This window comes from Suillus subalutaceus, assembly GCF_016647625.1.
Source record: "Suillus subalutaceus strain FC151 chromosome Unknown DFJ58scaffold_30, whole genome shotgun sequence".
NCBI classification, from domain to species: Eukaryota; Fungi; Basidiomycota; class Agaricomycetes; order Boletales; family Suillaceae; genus Suillus; species Suillus subalutaceus.
The window spans coordinates 247960-269537 of record NW_024540279.1 but is presented as its reverse complement, the minus strand read 5'-3'; the positions used below and the strand labels follow the sequence as shown (position 1 = coordinate 269537).

The 21578-nt window shown below is 49.1% G+C and overlaps 8 protein-coding genes across 8 annotated transcripts; 5 read left to right on the top strand and 3 right to left on the bottom strand.

Moving 5' to 3' along the window:
* The first annotated feature begins 179 nt into the window (after positions 1-179).
* Positions 180-3684, top strand: DFJ58DRAFT_905454 (Piwi domain-containing protein). Its single transcript, XM_041394957.1, has 8 exons — positions 180-409; positions 471-965; positions 1015-1481; positions 1531-2469; positions 2521-2606; positions 2657-2764; positions 2817-3057; positions 3113-3684. The coding sequence occupies exons 1-8, from the start codon at positions 309-311 to the stop codon at positions 3454-3456; spliced, it is 2781 nt and encodes a 926-aa protein (XP_041245989.1). The 5' UTR covers positions 180-308; the 3' UTR covers positions 3457-3684.
* A 1274-nt stretch (positions 3685-4958) lies between these two features.
* DFJ58DRAFT_715507 (cytochrome P450) lies at positions 4959-7580 on the bottom strand (the record flags this gene model as incomplete). The annotated part of the gene is given in 14 exon segments (XM_041384133.1): positions 4959-5057; positions 5078-5169; positions 5200-5309; positions 5367-5399; positions 5456-5572; positions 5592-5670; positions 6357-6522; positions 6586-6629; positions 6820-6914; positions 6957-7069; positions 7091-7094; positions 7153-7191; positions 7251-7348; positions 7524-7580. 14 exon segments carry the CDS (start codon positions 7578-7580, stop codon positions 4959-4961), a joined length of 1146 nt encoding a protein of 381 aa, XP_041245988.1.
* A 703-nt stretch (positions 7581-8283) lies between these two features.
* Positions 8284-10420, top strand: DFJ58DRAFT_778024 (uncharacterized protein). Its single transcript, XM_041389597.1, has 14 exons — positions 8284-8500; positions 8569-8596; positions 8656-8930; positions 8989-9061; positions 9122-9211; positions 9269-9417; positions 9469-9493; positions 9546-9614; positions 9676-9758; positions 9806-9888; positions 9944-9959; positions 10020-10046; positions 10097-10248; positions 10299-10420. The coding sequence occupies exons 1-14, from the start codon at positions 8347-8349 to the stop codon at positions 10338-10340; spliced, it is 1266 nt and encodes a 421-aa protein (XP_041245987.1). The 5' UTR covers positions 8284-8346; the 3' UTR covers positions 10341-10420.
* Positions 10421-10583: 163 nt separating this feature from the next.
* On the bottom strand, positions 10584-11775 carry DFJ58DRAFT_778010 (uncharacterized protein). The gene is made up of 6 exons (XM_041389596.1): positions 11597-11775; positions 11475-11547; positions 11358-11422; positions 11220-11308; positions 11120-11166; positions 10584-11052 (listed from the first exon to the last, which is right to left on the bottom strand). The coding sequence occupies exons 1-6, from the start codon at positions 11701-11703 to the stop codon at positions 10858-10860; spliced, it is 576 nt and encodes a 191-aa protein (XP_041245986.1). The 5' UTR covers positions 11704-11775; the 3' UTR covers positions 10584-10857.
* A 110-nt stretch (positions 11776-11885) lies between these two features.
* Positions 11886-13830, top strand: DFJ58DRAFT_778007 (RNA polymerase Rpc34). The gene is made up of 9 exons (XM_041389595.1): positions 11886-11998; positions 12063-12143; positions 12198-12271; positions 12330-12394; positions 12460-12572; positions 12628-12771; positions 12820-13017; positions 13080-13437; positions 13560-13830. Exons 1-9 carry the CDS (start codon positions 11930-11932, stop codon positions 13727-13729), a joined length of 1272 nt encoding a protein of 423 aa, XP_041245985.1. The 5' UTR covers positions 11886-11929; the 3' UTR covers positions 13730-13830.
* Positions 13831-13993: 163 nt separating this feature from the next.
* Positions 13994-15307, top strand: DFJ58DRAFT_839804 (uncharacterized protein; the record flags this gene model as incomplete). The annotated part of the gene is made up of 6 exons (XM_041392556.1): positions 13994-14105; positions 14328-14451; positions 14581-14625; positions 14667-14795; positions 15016-15130; positions 15218-15307. The coding sequence occupies 6 exons, from the start codon at positions 13994-13996 to the stop codon at positions 15305-15307; spliced, it is 615 nt and encodes a 204-aa protein (XP_041245984.1).
* A 20-nt stretch (positions 15308-15327) lies between these two features.
* On the bottom strand, positions 15328-16232 carry DFJ58DRAFT_265519 (uncharacterized protein). Its single transcript, XM_041379548.1, has 4 exons — positions 16073-16232; positions 15870-16005; positions 15618-15809; positions 15328-15565 (listed from the first exon to the last, which is right to left on the bottom strand). The coding sequence occupies exons 2-4, from the start codon at positions 15985-15987 to the stop codon at positions 15438-15440; spliced, it is 438 nt and encodes a 145-aa protein (XP_041245983.1). The 5' UTR covers positions 15988-16005; positions 16073-16232; the 3' UTR covers positions 15328-15437.
* A 1327-nt stretch (positions 16233-17559) lies between these two features.
* DFJ58DRAFT_744327 (CHAT domain-containing protein) lies at positions 17560-21560 on the top strand. Its single transcript, XM_041387309.1, has 6 exons — positions 17560-17682; positions 17743-17893; positions 17952-18094; positions 18141-18226; positions 18283-19109; positions 19168-21560. Exons 1-6 carry the CDS (start codon positions 17643-17645, stop codon positions 21254-21256), a joined length of 3336 nt encoding a protein of 1111 aa, XP_041245982.1. The 5' UTR covers positions 17560-17642; the 3' UTR covers positions 21257-21560.
* Positions 21561-21578: the final 18 nt, after the last annotated feature.

Genomic DNA, 21578 nt, shown 5'->3' with positions numbered 1-21578 from the left:
GCAGTAAACTTACCTTAAGCATGGCTTACAGAGGCGATCGAGGACGGGGTGGCTTCGACAGAGGGAGGGGGGGACGAGGAAGCCCTCTTCCCAGCGACCGGGGACGGAACTCACCCTCTGGCTTTCGTGGCGCTGACCGCGGTGGCAGGGGTGGGTTTGACGGAGGGAGGGGTGGACGTGGAAGCCCCGTTCCCAGTGACCGGGGAACGAGCTCACCCTCCGGCTTTCGTGGCGGTGACCGTGGTGGCAGGGGTGGGTTTGACAGAGGGAGGGGTGGACGAGGAAGCCCCGTTCCCAGTGACCGGGGAATGAACTCACCCTCCGGCTTTCGTGGCGGTGACCGTGGTGGCAGGGGTGGGTTTGACAGAGGCCGGGGAAGGGGTTTTGGTGCTCCAAGAGAACAAGGCGGGTCAGTGCTACGTTTGGAACGGTGCCACGCTCAAATTTCGTTTACTAAAACTCCTCTGCAGTGTATTTCTCGAGAACCAACCAGCTACCGTTGACGCTCGAATAGCTGACGACTCCGACAAGGCGCTCGTCGCTCGTTTGCGAAACACTCAGCTTGGGAATGACCCTGATAGTATGCCCTTGCGCCCAGACTTTGGCACTGTTGGGGTTCCAATCAAACTTCGCACCAATTTCTTTCCTGTGCGCGTTCCCAAGGGACCGCTCTATGAATATGACGTCGCAATCACGCCTGCGGCTGGAACAGCTAATCGTCGCGTCAAGCGTCGCATATTCCAGCTCGCAGAGCAGACCACTGCGTGGCAACACTCTGGGATGCGTGGTACCGTCGCACACGACAGCAGTGCAAAGCTTATATCAGCTCGTGTTCTAGCACAGCCTCTCACGATCAAAGTACCATATTACGACGACGATCAAACTGGGCCTCCGGAAAAGGGTGGAAAAGAATACACACTTACAATCAAGTTTATTCAGGAAATCAACACACAGGATCTCATGAGGTGAAGTGGGTCATGTGTTTCAAAAATCTCTCTGACGTATATCTTGCAGTTACTTGAATGGGGATAACCAGTATCGAAACTACAACACCCTTCCCGTTATCTCCGCGTTGAATCTCATTCTTGCCGCGCATCCGTTGCGCAGCGGCATCAAAGTCGGTCAAGACCGCTACTTCTTCCGCTCTGCTGCTGTTCCAACAAATCTCGGCGGCGGTTTAGAAGCATGGAAGGGCTTCTACTCTTCCGTGCGCCCAGCTCATCATCAGCTAATGGTGAACGTCAATGTCTGCACCACAGCGTTCTATACCACTGGAAATCTTGCGGTGCAGATGATGGCTTTCAACGACTCCAGTTTCGGCGCACGAATGGAGGCGTTCTGTAGGGGCGTCAGGGTCAAAGCTACCCATCTTGGTTATCGAAAGACCGTCAAGTGTCTTGCACGCCAGAACGCACGCCAGTACACCTTCCCGTGCGACGAACTTGGAGGACGCGTCTCAGTAGAGCAGTACTTCTCGCGCAGTGAGTACCATGCTCTCTCCTCCAAATACTGACGTTGTATTGTTCATAGAATATAAGATTAAACTGAAGCACCCTGACCTACCTCTTGTTGATGTCGGGGGGCAGAAGAAGAACTACCTGCCAGCCGAAGTCTGCGAAATCCTTCCTGACCAGCCTTTCCGCGGCAAGCTTACGGATGAGCATACTGCAAATATGATAACAGTCGCATGCCAACCACCCAATGTCAATGGCAACGCTATCGTGAACAACGGACTCAAAGAACTTGGGTTTGTAAACCCAGGGCCCACACTCGGCTCGTTTGGCGTATCCATTGGGCCTGATATGGCAGTTGTCCCCGGCCGGATCCTCCCGAGACCTGGACTCAAGTATGCCAACAACGTGTCGCCCGTGGTTGATGACAAAGCCTCGTGGAATTTACGGAGCATTCGTTTTGCTTTGGGTGCGCGCCTGGAGAAGTGGGCTGTCCTACTCATTGGTGATCATGGTAGAGACGAGTTTCAGGGACCTCAAGATCCTGCCCTCCGTACCGTTATCAGCGGGTTCATGGCCATGTGCAGGAATAGCGGGATCGCTGTATCAAATGAGCAGCCCCCGGTTGTGGCCGCAGACCTCCCGAAGCAAGATAGAAGTGATCCGCTTAGGAAGAGCGCCATCGCAACCATACGTGAGAGTCTGATGCAGTTGCGTCCAAAGCCTTCCTTGGTGCTCGTGATGCTATCAAATGGCGACAAGAACATTTACGAAGGACTAAAACACTTATGCGACGTCTACCTCGATGTCGCCACTGTGTGTGTACATGTGGGCAAGATTAGGAAGGAGAAGGGGCAACCGCAGTATTTCGCAAACGTGGCCTTGAAGGTGAATATGAAAATGGGCGGCGTTAATCATAAACTCGATGAAAACACGGGTCGGTGGCTCTCCAGCGAGCCAACGATGGTAGTTGGAATGGATGTGACCCACCCTGGTCCTGGAAGCGCAAGAGGAACACGTGAGTGCTACCTTTGCATTGTTCGAATGAGTACTCATTCCTTCGACAAAGCCTCGATTGCCGCAGTAGTTGCAAGCGTGGACAATCATTTTGCCCAATACCCTGCAAGTCTCGAAATCCAGGAGTCGCGGAAAGAGGTATGAACTTCAATGCAATTCCTTTTTTTGGCCAATAACGACCTACCTAGATGATTACCAATCTCAAGGAGATGATGGTAGCGAGGCTTCAACTTTTCAAGCAACGTAGTAAAGTGTTACCTAAACGTGTACTGGTTTATCGCGATGGCGTTTCTGAGGTGCGATTTCTCCGCTGCGAAGCTGGGTGCATGTTGCTTATGCTAAATTCAGGGGCAATTCAATATCGTCCGGGTGGAAGAGCTTCCAGAGATAGTGAAAGCCTTCCATACCTTCGATCAGCCAAAGAAGCCTTATCGCCCCCAGCTGACTATTGTGATTTGTGGCAAGAGGCATCATACCAGATTCTATCCCACCGAACGGAAGGATGCTGCAAATGATGGTAATCCAAAGCCTGGAACAGTAGTTGATCGTGGGGTCACGGCAGTATATGACTTCGACTTCTTCCTCCAAGGTGAATTTTGTTCCTTGAAGCAGCGTTTATTCAGTTACATACATACTTTTTGCAGCCCATGGCGGTTTGCAGGGTACAACGAAGCCGACCCACTACTATGTCGTTCATGATGAAATTGGCTTCAAATCGGACAGTCTTCAGGGCCTTACGAATGCCCTGAGCTACATGTTCGCGCGCGCTACTAAGGCTGTAAGCCTTGTATCTCCCGCATATTATGCTGATGTGGCGTGCGAGCGTGGGCGGTGCTACTTGAGGAAGCTCCTCCAGGGCCAAATTGGGGATGGTACAACGGCCAGCGGTAGCGCCAGCACCAACGAGCAAGATGTCATGCGGGAGGCACAGGCACTCTGGCGTAGCGGTGTCGGTAAGAACTTGAAGGATACCATGTTTTACTTGTGATCATGCGCATCTACTTTCCTTTTGACTACTGATCGCCATGGGCACTCAATCGTTAATAGCTATCATTCCCGAGTTTTGTCTTGTCTTGTGCTGTCGAATTGCTTGGTGTCCTGGGTGACTTCCAGCTATATTTGCTGTAGTTTCTTGTTTAGATATCTAAATTGATGGATCTCCTGTGATATACGAATTGTATCTTGTTGAAGCAATGTATTGTCTTGCATAACCTTATGAGATGTTCAGAGCAAAGTTCGAGTACTTCTGAGCACCGCTGACGTGGGCAGGTACTATTCAGACGATACACCACTTTGAGTTGCATTCGAACTTCTCAATTTAGAATGAGTTGTGTATCATCATTTGATCAAAGTGCGGTCGTTTTTCAAAAGCCGAGATTTTTCGGGGATATTACCAACGAGGAAATCGTGACGAGAAGGCAACGCATGTGCACTACGCACATGTTCGATTCCATAATAATCGACGAAGGCATTACGAAAGTATAGGGCTTGCGTGCTTTACATAGTGCACTTCTAGCCACCTCTTGGGTCGGATCATGCGTAATAAGGTACCCTCCAGGTAGCCCCTAGATCTACGTTCTGCTTGGTAACACCGCTAGTTGGTCACGACGATTAAGCCGCGGACTTACCTGGCGGCGAGCTGCACTTTGTTTCATGAACCCTGTTCCAATAGCCAACATCGGACTCTCGGAACGGATGTGAAACGCGTGAGTCAAAATGCCTACCTTTGCTCCAAATATTATTGTTTAGATCGTTATCATGAGGTCATCCCGACATATTATCCTCGACCTTAATTTTTCTTGTCGTGGAGCCATGTCTGTGTTATACAGGAAGGTGACCGGTTCTAGAATGGCCACCGACACTGCCCCAGTATGCCGATGGGCCACCTTGGTTGGTGAGTGGCGACCCTCAATGAGCCAACTCCACCTCCCTTGGCATATAAAAAGGGCCTTAAAACTTCAAGTGAAGCCAGCAAACCCAACGCAAACAAACCACTCACTGCCCTTCATCTTTAAGTATCACGCATCCATGTGTGCACTTGACACAACCGTATCAATGACCGATGCCCGCTACCAGAGCACCGTAAAAATTCTGATTTGTCGTCCTGTAGCGCGCGATACTGACACATTATTGCAGGTTGCTCCTATCATAGCGAAGAAAGACATGAAGTGTTCTACCTGTGGTTCCCATGATCCTCCAGCAGTACATGTCTGCCCAGGTCCAACTGGTCCATCTGGGAAATAAACGGACAGAGCCCGTATCGAGAAATGGTGGAAGAGACTGCTGAGGAATGGCTACTTGTACCCATGTGTTGATCCGTATGCGTCCCCTTGGCACACAACATATCCCACAAGCATCCATACTTCCTGTAATTCATTTGTACACATTGTGTTAGCAAAAGGAGGTTTCAAAATTGCTGGAGCGAAACCCAGAAACAAGTTCACCGCTGTCAATCAGATATCCTGCTCTTTGCTCCCTCGTACTCCATGTTCAGCAATTCGGCAACTTTGTCGCACGTGGAGCAACCATGCAATCGAAGCTGACCGGACGAGAATTGAATCCGTTGGTATAATTCCGGGTGTCTGGTAACTTTTTTTTGCTCCGATGACGTCGATAGAAGGGGTAGTATTAAACGCCCAGAGGATACTGGAAACATTGATGAAGAGCGAATTGATATTGATACATGCCGGGACCCGCGTGCCTACGGGCACTGATATAAATTGATGCAAACGTGCAAATTCTAGGTCAAAGGCTTGAAGTTGTGGGTCAGTACTAGCAGTAGCCGCTCGGGTAGGAAAATCATCCGGGTCAGGGAACATAGTGACATCGTGCACGATACCCCTAATGACGTATCTTTCGAGCATCAACTTGGCATCTCTGAAAGGAAATCAAACCTACGCCAAGTTAGCAAAAACCGCTGAGTTCTTAGGCCTTAGGTATAAACCTGGAGAAAGGTCAGCGGTTCTCATTCATGTACCGAATAGAACATAGCGCATATGCCCTGATATTCATTCTCCTGTGTGAGAGTATATGGCGTTTCCCATAGCACAGCGACCGACCGCCATCGCAGGGTCCCGTCTATGAGCGCGTCGGTGCACAGAAGGCTTTTTCTTATAGTAGAACTCTGGAATACGATCAGGCCCGATGACATTATGTAACTGAGCCTGTGCCTTCCTTATGACATGAGGAAAGTGAAGCATTGCTATCGCAAGCAACATAAAGTCAGCATAACTTTATCGAGTATAGAGACACGACGCACGGAAGAAGGTACTACAGTCCATTGACAAATAAAAATAACTGACAAGCTGATGCAACCTCGAAAAGCTGGCCGTTGGAGCAGGGCCAGCGGCCTAAGCGCAGAGCAAGGCTGTAAGGACCGCATATTCTCTACGCGCCGATCAAGCTTCAAAACAAGACGCTCGAACCGAAGTCGTCCACGTGACTTATTGATGCGAAGAGCGCATCCGAGTTACGTGGATACATTGTCTTACTTCCCCTTTTCGTTCTCTTTCGTTATCTCACCTTGTGCTCAGAATTCACGATCCCCTTTCTTCACCGAAGTATTTTCACCTCGCCATATGCTCCTTATGCTCGTTCCGGCCTAGTCAAGTACTCGAAAACGTAAATATACCGCCCGTGTACACTCATACCTACAGCGAATTCTACAGTGAGATCCCCGCTCCAAGAACGACCGAAAAGCCTCTCGAAAAGTCCTCGCCTCTAGTCCTAGTCCCATCTTCCTTTGCGTTAATACCTACTAACACGTCTCGTTTCTATCTCGTTTGGTTCGGAATTCCCTGCCGAACTCATAATAAGCCTTACAAGGCAGACATTTGCCTGCCCTTGGGCTGGTCCACCGTTTAGATTCCAGCACCAAACAAAGACAACACCGAATAGGCAACCCCCACTTGAGCATTTCGTCGATTATTTGCGTTGTTAGACAATCTTTAGGTTGGATGGTTCCTTTTGCTACGCGTGCTTTGACATCTCCTAGGAGATGCATGTACGAATCAATGTCCCGCTTTTGGCGAGCTTCAGGCTCAGTATGGAACCACTAAAGTCCACGCTATAAGTACATCAGTAATAGCTGGAGGCTAGTGGTCATGTTACCGCTCACAGGCAAGTGAAGGAGCCAGGACCACAATTCTACAATATACTTTCCTGGTGTACTAGGCGAAGGGCTTAGGTGCCTTGTAAAATAAAGTCCCACAGCTTCACTCACCTGACACTAAAATTAAGAGTTGCCAAAAGGTTTACCCGTGATCGTTGGAAACACACCTGGTCAGATCTTGATAGTAATATCGTCAAGACTTTATCGACGTTGTAGGAAGCACAGAGAGGTTGTACTCACTGTCCATAGCTTTCATGTTCCCTTTTACAATCCACTCGTTGATGTTATTGACACGCCTACCATACATGACCGAGGTAATAACGCTCGCCGCATGTCTAAAATACGCCCATAAAAATATGGTTATCTATGCTCTAAACTGGAACCTTTGCAAGTGAGCTTCCCAGTGTTTTGGTCTACAAGAATATTGTAGAGACGACTGTATGTTCATGTACGCGTCTGATTTTCGAGCATGCAAAGCCGAGTAAAGGGCCTAAAGGACTTAATTAGCAACATAGCTGAAGGAGCACCTCAAAATATGTCACCTTTCGCCATTTGCGCTATGGCTCCCCGTACGGTGACATAAGACCTTTTTTGTTACCCAAGAGAATTTGGCTCTTAGGTATCATACATTGTCCAACAGGCACACACCATTGTGAAATACCACGACTCACGCAACCACAGATTGTGGGCTACTGGAATAAATATCTGATCTCGTTTCTAACAGATCCCAGGCAGTTTGAGCTGTACCTAAGACTGAAGGATTGGAAGCCTAGCATAGCTATGCCAGAACCGGGGAATAATCACCTACGACAGGCGTGCGTCCGAGGAATATAGACATCACTGGACCTTGAAGATCATATGCATCAGTATCAGAGGATTAAAATTCGGGTAACGATCAGCGCACCCTATTGCTCATTCCATGCAAACATTCTGAAAGGTTTAACAGTAGATATCTGATGTCTATTGCTGATCCAAGACAGACAAAGTGGTCCAAGGAGCATTGTGCGCCTCCTGATAAACCATACTATCATTGAACAGCACCGAACGTGCAGCACAAAAGGTACCAATGACTAGTAATGTGCCCAAAGAGTGTGACACCAACACGCAGCTTCGAGTCGTGAGATCTTGAGAAACTACTACACCAGGGAAGGAAGTACTCACTACTGCCACCAAATCTTGTCCTAAACGATTAACCCGAGACTCATACCTCAGATCCAACCAAACCTTCGCTGTTCCGACTCCGAACTTGTGAAGAGTCCGAGAACTTTGTCGTATAGTTGCTCGTGAGGAGGTGCTGGGTTTCGAGTTTGAGGTGCTGGACCCTGGACAACTCATTCATCAGATCTCAGTGGATGGCGCGTTGAAGGTATCAGTAAATAGTAGTGGAAGTGCAGATTACAGTTGCGCACTGACCGTACTCAGAGTAACTTGCCGTCTTAGAAAGGCGAGATTTCGAGTGTTTGACTATCACATAGACTGCAGCTGGTACACATTGAAAAGGATTTGGTCATGTACACACGTCCCCACCATAAGCACTGCCAAAATAATAAGTCCCAGGATCATAGCACTGAGCAGAAGGCCAACAGAGGGCCGTTCGCAACTTTGTATCGTGTTGGCTTGCGTAATACGGTGCACTTCGCCGTTCGGCAATGAATCGGCAAAGTTGAGGCCTAGGTTCGGCTACCGATCAATCAACTTATCAAGCGCCCATTATCCACCCGTGAGTGCTTTCTTGTCTGCAAGCCACTTTATCTTTCTACTCTCGCCATGTCTGACGTAGTTTGGAGACCAGAAGATGATGCAAAGATCAGACCACCACTTCAGGAGGGCCAGGTATACAGGCCAGACATACTGAACGTAATCGAGACGACCGTTGATGGACTGAGCGGAGAGCTGAGGGCTTTAAGTCTCGATATCCATGGTAATCACCTCTTAGAGCGGTGTTTCTGTCTTCTCCCAACGTATTTTATATTCACGCATTTTTGAAAGACCATCCAGAGCTAAAGTTTGAAGAAAAGTGTGTTGGATCTCATCGTACGCCATAGCCACGCGCAAACACTCAGAACATCTTCATAGATATGCCCATGACGCATACACTACGTTCATGGAAAAACATGGTTTCACAGTGACAAAGAAGTATCTTCTTGAGACTGCCTGGGCGGCTACCTACACCCATGGACAAGGAGGGCGCGTTTTGGGAGTCAATTCTGAGATGGATGCACTCCCTGGGATCGGACACGCTTGCGGACACAATCTTATTGGGATATCCGGAGTAGCTGTAGCTCTTGCAGCCAAGGCCACTATGGAGAGGTTGAACATCGATGGAAAGGTAGTTCTGCTCGGCACACCTGGTGCGTCAGTGTCTGCAAATATATGCGATGGTGGGCTTGGTGATAACACTTGAGGCAGCCGAGGAGGGTGGTTTTGGCAAGGTCCTGCTATATGAAAAGGGTGCTTATGATGAGATGGATGTATGCCTGATGTCAGTTCCTCTCGCGGTGGTCCAGATCAGATGATCAGGATTGCTGAACCTGCTTTGAAGGTGCCATCCTGCGCCTGGCCCCCGCCACTCCATTAGTTTGTCTGGCTGCTTGGCGATCTCTCGCATCACGGTGGAGTATCAAGGCCATACGTTAGCGTCTTTCATACCCTTTATCAACTAGTAGTTTTTAATTCTTCGCGTTTACAGTGCTCACGCTGGGTTAAGCCCTTGGGAGGGACAAAATGCACTTGATGCAGCTGTCCTTGCATATAATAATGTTTCTCTTCTCCGTCAGCAGATCAAGCCTACTCACCGCGTGCACGGCATATTCGAAGGAAAGGATTGGGCTCCAAACAGTGAGATTTTCGCTCTGTAAAAACGCTTGAAAATAATTCTTGAAAAATCAGTCATCCCAGACCACGCTATAATGCAGTAAGTCAATCTCAGTAATCCCCGGCTTCGAGCGCTTAATATACAAGTACAGGTGGTTTGTCCGTGCTCCCACAACATCAGAGATGGAAGATACCAGGAAGCGTGTCGTTTCCTGCTTCGAGTCAGTCTCTCACTGTCGATATGTTTGTTTGATCAAGCGACATCATCTCTATTCGTCACAGGGCAGCTGCACTGGCATCTGGATGCAAAGTTCAAGTTACGGTCGGATCAGTAGGAAACGAAATTACGCAAAACAAAGCACTTGGTATGAAATCGCGGCGTGCAGTGGCTTGGTACTGAATATCATATCAGGCGATGAGCTTGCCGATGTTGTTCTGAAGCGCTATGGTGCTATCGATTACGACTGGGGTATCAAGAATGCTTCTACTGATTTCGTGAGTATTTCGCACATCCAGAACGTGCGACAGAGCTGATGTTTTGAACCAAAAGGGGAACATAACATACTGTGCGTCTGACCTCCATGACCAGGGAGGCGACCTTTGCTAATGAAGTTCTTGTTCGTCAGTGATGCCTGGTCTTCACCCTGGTTTTTGTAAGTAGCACAGGTTCTGAATGAACCATACTGATCGTTTTTTTTCCAAGCCATCCCGACCATTCCAGATGGCGGGAACCATACCTCAGGATTCACGGAAGCTGCACGCTCCGAAGTATCCCATGACGCCTGCTTGGTGGTATCGAAGGCACTCGCAGCTGTAGGTATGCGAGTGCTGACTGACGAGGCGTTCCTCCAGAAAGTAGGTGTCACGCATCCTTCAAGTAACTTTATTTTGACTGCGATTTGCAGGTCAAGAACACATTTGAGGAAGATAAGAAACTAAGAGCGTAAATACTACCCTTTCATGCGCACATTGTAGGATCAGAAAGAGGAATTTGCATATGTCAAACATAGTTGCATTGAGTGCGTTATCTTGAGTGTTCTTCTTACCTCAAACCAGGCATGCCGGGACTGACATCGAGATAATCTTGAGAGCGAAGCAACCACAATAGGAATCGCCAGCGATGTTGCTCTTGAATAGCAAACTTGAATTGATGGTCGCAATAGTGAACGCAGCAAAGTTATGCGGAGGCAGCAGGTATCAAGAAAAAGAATAATCGGATACTTGTCAATCTTGCAGATTTAACGGGCCAGGACCATATCTTTAATCGACAGCATGTGATGAGACTATAGTACAGTACACAGTGGGTGCAGAGAGTGAAAGTGCAAATTACAAACGATACAGTGTCATACGTGAGTAAACCTACCAGGTCAGCTATAGAAAAGTGACGTGAGGAACGCGTGCCAAAAGAATGGATTATGCAGCAGAGAATGCGAGCCAGAAATATGAACACGGAGTCTGTTTGCATCAAGTCGAGCCGGAGGGTGCCATCAAGGAGCGCGAGGGAGAAGGAGGGCTGTCTTCGCGTTTCACTTGATCGTTGGCCTCATTTGCAATGAGGACACCAGACCCATCCGAATCGTCGTTGTCTTCAGGTTTCACGCCGACAGAAGTGAAGTGTTGTCTTGTTTCCTGGGCCCAATCTGCGATTCCAAAGCGCCCCTGTGTTTGAAGGTGTTGGCCGAGACGAAAGGTAAGGTATGCCATCGCGCAGAATGTGGTAGCAGACGAAAGAGAAAAATAGTAGACCTCCTAGTACCAAGAGGAGAACCGTGGCTATGGGAAGGTCAGCGACTCATCATAACTTGGGAATGATGTGTAATGTTTACCGAACATGATTTCCAATGCGACGACAGCCGCGAATCCGAACGTAAGAGCAATGCACATGGAGCTGCAAAGTGCGAAGATGGATAGGCCTCTGAAATCTCGTCAAATGCTGTCATGTCGCGAACAAGCAGTCAACGCACATGAACGACAATACCGGTAGGATACTCATAACAGCGAAGAGGGCCAGAGCCGTCGTGATCCATGTCTGATAAAAAGATTACAGCCCACTCATAAGATCCCCCGAATGTATAACGCACTGTTGTCAACGGTTGACCCTGGAAGTGTCTGGAAATTTTATCTAATGCCGGACGCGCATACTTGCTCTCGAAACTGCCCAGAATCAGTGAAATTTAGAAATGGTAGTGAAACGCGACCTTACACATCAGCGTACGCTAGGACGAGAAGAGTGCTTCTTTCAAGGTAAGAAGTAAGTTCATCCAAGCCCGTAGTTAACGAGTTTGCTGTTGTAGTGGGATTGTCGTTCATGTCCCGATATTCGTTACTGAGCCCTGACGCTGTCGAAACGAACCAAGGACGAAGGCGTCAGATGAAGTGAGCAGTGAGTACTGAGTTCCAAGTTCGGCGTGGGCTACATGTGACTTTAGCGAGCCACGTGACTGATTGCACCTAATCCTAATGAGTCAATGATGACAGTCACTACTTTCCGACTCGACTACCTGATCGATCATCGATAGTATCTACTCTCCCCACCATGAGCGGGCGAAAACTCAATCCCGAAGAGCAAAAGCTCCACCAAGCTGCGCTTTCCAGCACAGACAAGGTGAGCTAAACTCTCCCTATCACCCATAAGTACCACACTGATCATACTCCCAATCATTCATCAGGTTTTAACGTCAAAACAAGCTGAAAAGATAATCCCTGATATGGCCGCACGTACCGCAGCCATTAACTTTCTCCTGGGAGCCGTGAGTACCTCTACGTGATATCTCTTTCTATGGTCCTGACATGCAAACCCGAAGGGCATGCTCAAAGTCCTGTCCAACGCGGCAGGTATTATTTCGTTCCGAGCCGTAATGAAAAAGGAGATAGAAGTGTATGTACCATATCTCCATTGCGTCTTCCCCTAGAATCCCCTGATATGTAGAATACAGGAAAAAAGATATGAGCGGTGAAGAAGCCATGGTGCTCGGTCATATCCAAGCTTCCGCAAACGAAGGTGAGTTCTACGCCTCGAATCGAACACCGAACGGCAAGACTTATCTGATTTTGTGTAACGCACAGGAATATGGACCAAACACTTAAAGACCAAAACCGAACTGCACCAAACCGTCATCGACAGGTGCCTCAAATCACTCGTTCAGAAGCAGCTCGTGAAGGCTATCAAAGCCGTCAAGGTACATTTCACCTTTCAAATTTCTAGGCACCTTTTTTCATATACGCTTGCGCTAGCACCCAACGCGCAAGATCTATATGCTTGCGCACCTAGAACCTTCAGTCGAACTTACAGGTGGGCCATGGTACACCGACAACGAACTCGACACGGAATTTATTAAGCTCCTCTCAACCGCATGTCTGCATTACATCCGTGACCGTGTACGTCCCTCTCCTTCTCCCTACAATTCAAACTTATAGCATTAGCAGTCCTTCCCCAAACAAAGCTCCAAAGCCTCCTCCCAAAACGAACACAGACTCTACTCCATAAGCGCCGCACCCACCTACCCATCTGCTCAGCACATCCAACATTTTCTAAGTAAAAGCAAGCTGACGGAGACGCAATTGGGCGTCGAACATGTCGAAATGCTTTTGAGAGTACTGGAGTTGGATGGGGAAATTGAGAAGGTTCGTCACTTGCTTCGTTTCATTCTCCTTGTTATCTGATGGGTTGATTGATTGGTTTATAGTTACCCGCATTCACAATGCCGTGGGACGCTACAGTCGACTCCGACAATGCAACTTCTTCAGACTCGGACTCGGACTCAAGCTCGGACTCAGACTCGGACTCGGACTCGGAATCAGACTCAGCTACTCGCAAGAAACGTAAACGCAGCTCGTCCAAAAAGAAGAAGAAATCCAAATCCAAAACGCGAAAACGGCGTCGTACGGATAGTTCCAGTGACAGCGGCGATGACGACGAGTCTGAAGAAGAGGAGCGGCCGAAACGAAAGAGGAAGAAGGAAGAGAACGAGAGTAAGGGGAAAAGGAAGAAGCGGGATGAATCATCTGACGATGATTCTGAATCCGAATCCGAATCCGACGATCGTCGATTCAAAATCGAAAATCAAAATCGAAGTCGAAGTCGAAGAAGACTAAAACGAAAACGAAACCAAATAAGAAATCATCCTCAAGTTCGAAGCGCGTTAAATTCGAGGCTCCGGAGGAAGATGACAATATCAACATCGGAGGTGCTTTCGTCTACCGAGCCATCCGCCAAGAACGAGTAGCGCTGGGTTGGTCCCAAGCTCCATGCGGTAGATGTCCAGTATTCGACTTCTGTCGCGACAAGGGGACCTACGAACCCACAAGACTGCATGTATTACGAGGGTTGGCTTAATTTTAAGCTTGGGTACTGGCGAAGAGGCCCCATAGTTTATAAATTTTCACGATGTAAATAATAGTTATTTTACATTTCTGCAGCGATATAGCACACCTTCATCAGGTTCCTGGATTTCTGTATCCTTGCTGCAATTCCTGTCCAGTATTTTTCACGGCCCTGTGTTTCCTGCACACCGTGACCCAGCTGCAGTCTACTGCACGAAACTTCGTATGAGTGCCTTCTCAACATGACACCAGCACATATTACTTACTTCTTCCCATCATGATCAACACTATCTATCCGAACGAGACCACGAACATGACCAAAAGTCTGGTATTTAGCCAGTCTTTGGGTGCGGTTAGTGGAGACTCCGCTGTACATCTTAGCGTCAAAGGTCTGTCTACCCCCGCCCGGCGCCATGTTACATCATCCCCCAATCTCCTTGTTGCCCGCCACGTATCTGGTCATGCACGTCACCTTCTCACAGGCCGCAGGTATCATATACCCACTTTTCTATTGCGTGCTGCCTTTCTCGGTGTCTCCCCTCCTAGCCACACAGGACACCTCACATATTTTCACATCATTCTAGTATGATTTTCCCCTTCTGTTAGCCCAGGTCAAATGCATGCGCTCGTACGACAGCAGGCGCAGGAATTGCTTAGCATTTACTCACAATCTTACTGGCTCAACCCGTCTCGCGGTCTTTTGAACGGTGACAATGGCAGTTCTCCCGTATTCTTGTGATCAGAACGTCGAAGCTTTGGTTTGGTTGCCATCCACTTCGCTAGCATCGCAACGAGGATCGCTAGTTCGCTTTCAAGGTCTCCTTAGTTGAGAGTGTCGACCGAGGATGCTCTGTGCCGTGGCAGTATAATTGTGGGCCATGACATGAGCAATGGGACAAGGAAATGCAAGTAAGTGGATGTCTAAGTCTTGTTGCATTATCGTTTTCTAGATGCAATGAGGCACTGCGATTCTGGGACAAGGACAGTTGCATCTGGTGCCAACAGGGTACTTTATCCTGTCTAGAACTTGACAGTCGAACCACAGTATTACCACGGTCATCCGCTGCTACGGATCTCACGTATTGCTCGTCAGACATTGCCAGCGCATATCACTTCTCCGCATGAGGTGACAAGCACTCTGTGCGGCCACGATTTTCTAGCAACCCACGTCTGGCAAGAGCGTCTTTCGAATATCTATCTCTCGCCTGTCATCTTGTCGGTAGCTACGACAATGTTTCTATGGGTTTCAAACAATATGTTGTCGAGTTCTGGCTTGACTGCCCTCTATCACCACAATAGGATGATGTCCAAATATCACTGGAGCAGGCGAAGAGGAATGTACTGGGTTGGACACAGAGGAGGGGCGGGTGGCGAGTGCTGCAGCGAGGACAGGACAGCGCTAGCGTTCGAAAAAGTAAGAGCGCTATACTATTGTGATGCATTTGCGCTCTCCCGCGCTCATACTAGGCCTCCCGCGAGCAGACATGCCATGATCCACTAGCAATCTGTTTTCGCTGCGTCGCAACAAACAAATATTGTGACAATCCTCTTAAGAAAACTATGGTACTGGTTCTTGCGAGACCACATTTAAAAAAAAGCCAGACATCGACTGATTCCGTCTGTGGACGAGAAGTATAGAATTCGATGTTACTGCTACTTTACTGCTACCCCTTCTTCGTCCATATAGTGACAACCCCTTCATCATATCAAAATTATTCCCATCAGGCTGTAAATCGATGCCTTCCACCTGTCGGAACTGTGCGCAACAACCAGTGATGGAGAGTGATACCGACGATGCGGACGCTTCTGTGGGGAGTCCGGTTCGTTAGCGTGATGAGCTGGTCACTGTCTGAACCATGAGTAAGTACGAGTAAATAAAGTTGAACATAACAGAGACGTACGAATGCAACCGTGATCGGAGGTATTGGTGTGAAACCCCCGTTCCCCATTCTGCAAAAAAGAACTCCATATGCACTCAAAGGAGGTGAGAACTGCTGCTGCTATGCGTTCTACGGAGAGCTCTGGGATAGGTGTAGATGCGAGTTGGGCGAGTGAGGCGATGGGTGGTGCGTTTAGGACGTTGAGGTCACTTCCTATGCATCGATGAGCGCCAGCCTGTAGGTCACAATAAGAAGGGGATGGAGGTACCGTACCGATTACTACATCTACTACGCCTCCGCTAAAACTCGTGTTTACCAGTATCCCACCAAATTTTCTTGGTTCTTGCTTTAAACGTCGGTTTGGAGGTCGGGAAAAGGGTATAAGTGTCATTTAGCCATTTGAGACAGACTTTATGGGCCCATTGCTCGATATCAGATAGTCGAACACTAATGAATAAGAGGTGTGTAAATCTCACCTGGACCTGACGGAGACCCTTTCAGCCCGACGCGAACCTCAAGCGACATCTGCAAGCACCCTGCAGGCCACACATTACCGCCCCTGCCGCGTCCTACCAATTGTACTGTGGCGATGGAGACGATGGGAGTGGGGAGTGCGCAGGGAAAGGATGGGTTTCTGCTCAGAGGGTTTCAGTGAGCGGTGCGATGGACATGATTGAATAAGACACACTTGTTCAAGCATGGTTTGTGTGCTAGAGACTACTTCGCCGCATATAAGGGCTTCGCCAATGTGCCAGGAGTCCAGGCTTGCGCCTTGGTCGGTGATTTCTTTCCGTGAGCGGAACTCGTCTGTGGCACGGAAGAAGGCTGCGGGAGGGTTTTTGAAGATACAAGTACGTATTTAACTTTCAATTTCGAGTGTGAGAGGGAATTTGGTGGAATGAGTTCGAGTATGGGGTGATCTTTGGATCCAGGTCTGTGGAAGGGAAGGATGGGAAGTAGAAGTGGAAATCATCGTTGGCTTCTTTGAACACAAAGGACTCCCTCCCAACTTGGGATTCATTACCGACAACCAAACCTGGATTTAGATGATCGAGAAGTGCCTTGAGTCTTGACGACACTATGCTGGACGTGTCACGAATCCAGGCGAGCCAGAACTTAGAAGAAGCAGGTACATTCCCCTCTATGTAACGACTGAGGATGTGTGCTTCAAGGTCCAAAGGACACACGGGTAGTCTGGATACAGATACCACCGCGCCGTTTATCGAGGCATCTGCGCTTGTTCCGATAGTAATTGAGAATGAGATGACTTGCACCATGCCCAAGCCAACTTAGCCAAGACACACGGATAACGATCCAAAGTCGTGACTTAGTCCAAATATAGTGCCTTTCTGACGCTGACACCAAATGCTAATATCCTACCTCCGGACTCGAAGTATTTACGGACAGCTGCATGATCTGTGAGAGGTGAGAGAAATAGGGAGGAGAGCACAATATCAGGTGTGGGACCATCCTCCAACTAAGTCGGCCTCTTCCAGAAGTTCCAGGGACATCCCTGTTGTTCAACAATGTGTTACCGCCCGTTTGACCTCTGCCAGGCTCCAGCCATCTCAGCTTGTGACACTATACGCCTGGCGACAGTGTTCACGTAGGCCCAGGAAAACACGCCGGCTCCTTCCAACACACAGGCTACTAGCTATGGGCATGCTCAACTCTCCCTCAGTCGTATTCACGCTCTTCACTTGCATTTAAATTGTCATGCTTGCACACACCGTCAGCCTTGTTTCCACTATTCGCTCGATCATCCTTTCAGAGGCCTGGGTGTCCCATTTTCGCGAATGCAGTGACCTCGTCATCTTTGATCTTGGCGCTCAGTGTAACTTCAGGATAAGTGTTTATCATGCCTACTAGCCATCAGCAACATGGAAATGCACGTGGAGTATGCCCTACACCCTTCCCTACACCCTTCCTCCTCACCCCCCCACTAGCTTGATCCCCAGTCTATATCCCTACCTATCATTCTTCCACTACTCATTCCGCAACTCTCAGTCCATCCACTTCGTTCGCCATTTGCTGCATCGTGTCATCATGACTGGTACATCGAAAGGCCAATCGATCAGATTTGAAGGTGGGCCACTCCATGTTACCTTGTTCTACGTGTTTTGCGATCTTCACAATCTATCTACAGTCATTAGCGGAAACAATATCAGTGTACCCTCTGGTCGCATACCCGCAGGCATTTACGTGTCCGTCAACGTCAGCCCGAGGAGACGCTGGAAATCAGCCGCCCGAGTTCTATCGTCCGATGCCTCTGTAGCGTGGGGCGATACCGTGACCTTGTAAAGCCTTCCAGCTAAACTTGCAGGCCCGATCCCAGTACTCATCATCGGCTTGTAGATCACGGGACGCATTGCTTACTAGATTATCACTGGAAATATGGGCATCCTTTGAGCTCGGTCGAATGCTGGGTGATGGAGAAGTTGTTAACACACTTGAGACCTCGTGGAATGAGTTGCTCAATCATGGAGATAAGCCGTTTGGTGAATGATCCGTTTCCTGTTCATGCACACTACTGACTTGCTGTAGATCTGTCCTTCCCACCTAGTTGTGATGCGCACCCTTCCCTCACCCTGAAGGCCTCCGTTGTCCACACCTGTGGTATACGACTCGATGTAAGCGACAACAGCTCCCTTACTTTCAGTTCCCACTGACAGAACAAAAACTACAGTTCATCACTGGAAGCATCATTACTCGTCGCACAGACGCAGGCCACACACAGTTTGCCAGATATGTCACAAACAAGAGTGACTTTGACCTGAAAAGTGCTGTACACCATTTCCAGTTCGTTCTGCACTGGTGTCCTGTTGGCCATCCTGACCGTGCTGCTGCTCTCACCAACCTCGCGCGGGCCCGCCTTCTGGGTTACATTCGCAAGGATATTCAAGACATTGATTCTACCGCCTTTCTTTTCCTCCACGCCCTTGCATTGCGTCCGCAGGGCCATCCCGATCGTCCATCGTCTATCTATCATCTCACTGAAGCGTTGATCTGGCGCCACAACAGGCAAGATACCCCCGCTGATATCCGTGAATCCGCTCAACTCTACCACGAGCTACTACCTCTCTGTCCCAAGAGCACCTATCTTCGGAGCATCGCAGCAGGGGACAATGGTCTCGATTATGTGATCAACGAATGCAACAATCTTCCAATAGTTGCATCTGATGATGGCATCCAACTTCGACGAGTTGTGCTAGAGCTCTGTCCTCTGGGCAATCAACACCGCCGTCCCAGAGCCCTCGCCAAGCTTGCACGGGCAGTCGAAGCACGCTTTGATGAACACGGCAGCATCGAGGATCTTGAAGAGAGCATAAAACTTGGTCGTGAGGCCGTTTCTCTGTGCCCCGAGGGACATCCTAGTTATGATACCTGCCTAAACAACTTGGCTTTTTCGATCAGATCCCGCTTCAATCAGCAAGGCAAATCTGATGACCTTGATGAGGCCATCTCTCTATTTGAAGAAGCACTGCGCCTACGTCCTAGTTGGGCACGAATTTCGTGATATATCATTGGGTAACCTAGCGGGCGCTCTCCGCAGCCGTTTCAACCAATGCAGTGACAATAACGACATTAACGACATCAACAAGGCCATCAGCCTCTTTCGTGAGGCATTGACATTACGCCCACCTGGGCATCCACGTCGTGACACCACGCTGAACAACCTTGCCTTCGCGCTCAAAACCAGATATGATGATTTGCAAACCAGCGATGATCTTGACGAGGCCATTGATCTGTTCCGCGAGTCACTTCGGTTAATACAGCCTGACGATCCAATGCGTCATCGAAATCTTTACAATTTAGGCTCGGCACTCCGCTCTCGTTTCACGCACAATCAGGCGAATAAAGATGTTGAGGAGGCCATTGATCTCTGCCAACAATCATTGATGGCTTTGCCTCTATTGCACCCAGATAGATATTCCAGTTACATGCGGCTGCAGGAAGCCTACCTGTCTCGTTACCAGGTGCAGCACGATCCTACTGATTTGTCACTCGCAGTGAGGAACTTCAGACTGGCATCAAGGCACCCCACCCAAGGATATCCATGCCGCATTGAGGAGGCTATTAACTGGGCGCTCCAAGCGGAAGTCCATCAACATGAATCTGCCCTCGAAGCATACCAAATGTGCTTGGAGCTTTTCGACAGTCATGTTATGACGCGATCTTCCATTATCTCGCGGCGTGATGCTGCAACCGCTTTCCGTGGTGCACAGACATTGCCGGTAGACGCAGCATCATGCGCTATTCGCCGCAATGATCTGCAACGAGCGGTTGAACTTGAGGAGCAGGGACGCGGTCAACAATGGTCGCTGGCCTCGCGACTCAGGACTCCGCTGGACGACCTCAAATCTGCAAGTCCGCCCCTCACCGACAAACTCTCAGAGCTCAGCAAGCGCCTATCTAATGCTCAGGGTTCCACGGGCAGCGCAGACAGAGCTGCTGCTGATCGGGCAGCAACAGAGTACAGAAAACTTACGGAGCAGTGGGAAGCTGCGGTAGCTGAAGTCCGCAATCTTCAAGGATTCTCGCGATTCCTTCTCCCTCCATCATATGAAGATTTGCAAGTGGCAGCGCGTCATGGCCCAGTTATCATCCTCATCGCGAGCGAATACTCCCGCAACGCCATCATAGTCCCAACATCAGGGCAGCCCCACCATGTTCCCTTCCCAGATCTCGCTCTCGCAGATGTGGAGCAGCTCAAGGACGATTTCGCTAAGGCGATACGCCAAGCATCTTCTATGGGCCCAAATGAGCCGAGGACGGGCCTGAAAGTACTATTGCGGAAGATCTGGGACGAGGTCATGCTACCCATTGTCAGGGTACTCTTGCGTGATCTGAGATTGCCGGGTCGCTCTCGAATCTGGCTGTGTCCGACAGCAGCATTCACGTCCATTCCCCTTCATGCAGCTAACCCGTTTCGAACGAAGGCGGATTGTTCTGAGCCGGAACTATGCTTGGAGGATGTCTACATCTGCTCTTACACACCTACGCTTTCGGCTCTGATCAGAGCTCGACAGACGATGAAGACGCACTTGACCCCATCCTTTGTGGCGATTGGGCAGGGTCAACCGGGTGCAGGGCAAGGCAAGGAGCTCTTGGCTGTCGAGAGTGAGCTTGAGCTAGTCTGTTCGCTTGTCCCCGAAATGGTCAATCCTATCACTCTGTCTGGTGATGCAGCAACACGAGCAGGTGCATTGGAAACCTTGCAAAACAACACATGGGTGCACCTCGCTTGTCATGGCAAGCAAGACCATGACCAGCCATACTATTCACATTTCGCTATGAAAGACGAACCCCTGACGCTGCTTGACATCATGGAGAACGATGCTCCGCAAGCTGAATTCGCATTCTTATCGGCGTGTCATACTGCCGTTGGCGATAAGAAGACGCCCGACGAAGTTATCCACCTCGCAGCTGGTCTGCAGTTTTCAGGGTTCAAGAGCGTCATTGGCACGTTGTGGGTTGTCGACGACGCTGTCGCAAAACACGTCGTTGAAGCTTTCTACAAGAATCTGTTCAAGGATTTAGAGGAAGGTGATATACCGGACTGTACGAAGGCGGCCTGGGCACTCAACAAGGCTACGTACGCTGTGAAGACGAAAGTGCCGCTCGAGCAGAGAATCGTTTTTGTTCATATTGGTGTGTAGCTTCATATCGTATTGCTCTGATGTAGCGCAGTTTTACTAGCCGTTCATATTGTCGTATTAGATACTCTTTCTTCGTTGTACTCCCGCAACCTCTTCCCGCACTCCCTCGTTTTATTTTCTATGCTCTCCTAGATAGAGCCTTTGATGTTTCTTGAATACAATCTTGATGCTCGTGTATGACAGTGTTTGGGTCGTCGCAGCGTATGTTATTATGCTCAAAGTTTGACCGAAAAAAGTGCGGGGAGATACGAAGTTTTTCCTAAGTGTTGCAATACATTGCGCTCTCCCGCGTTCATACTAGGCCTACTCAGCTGTGCCATAG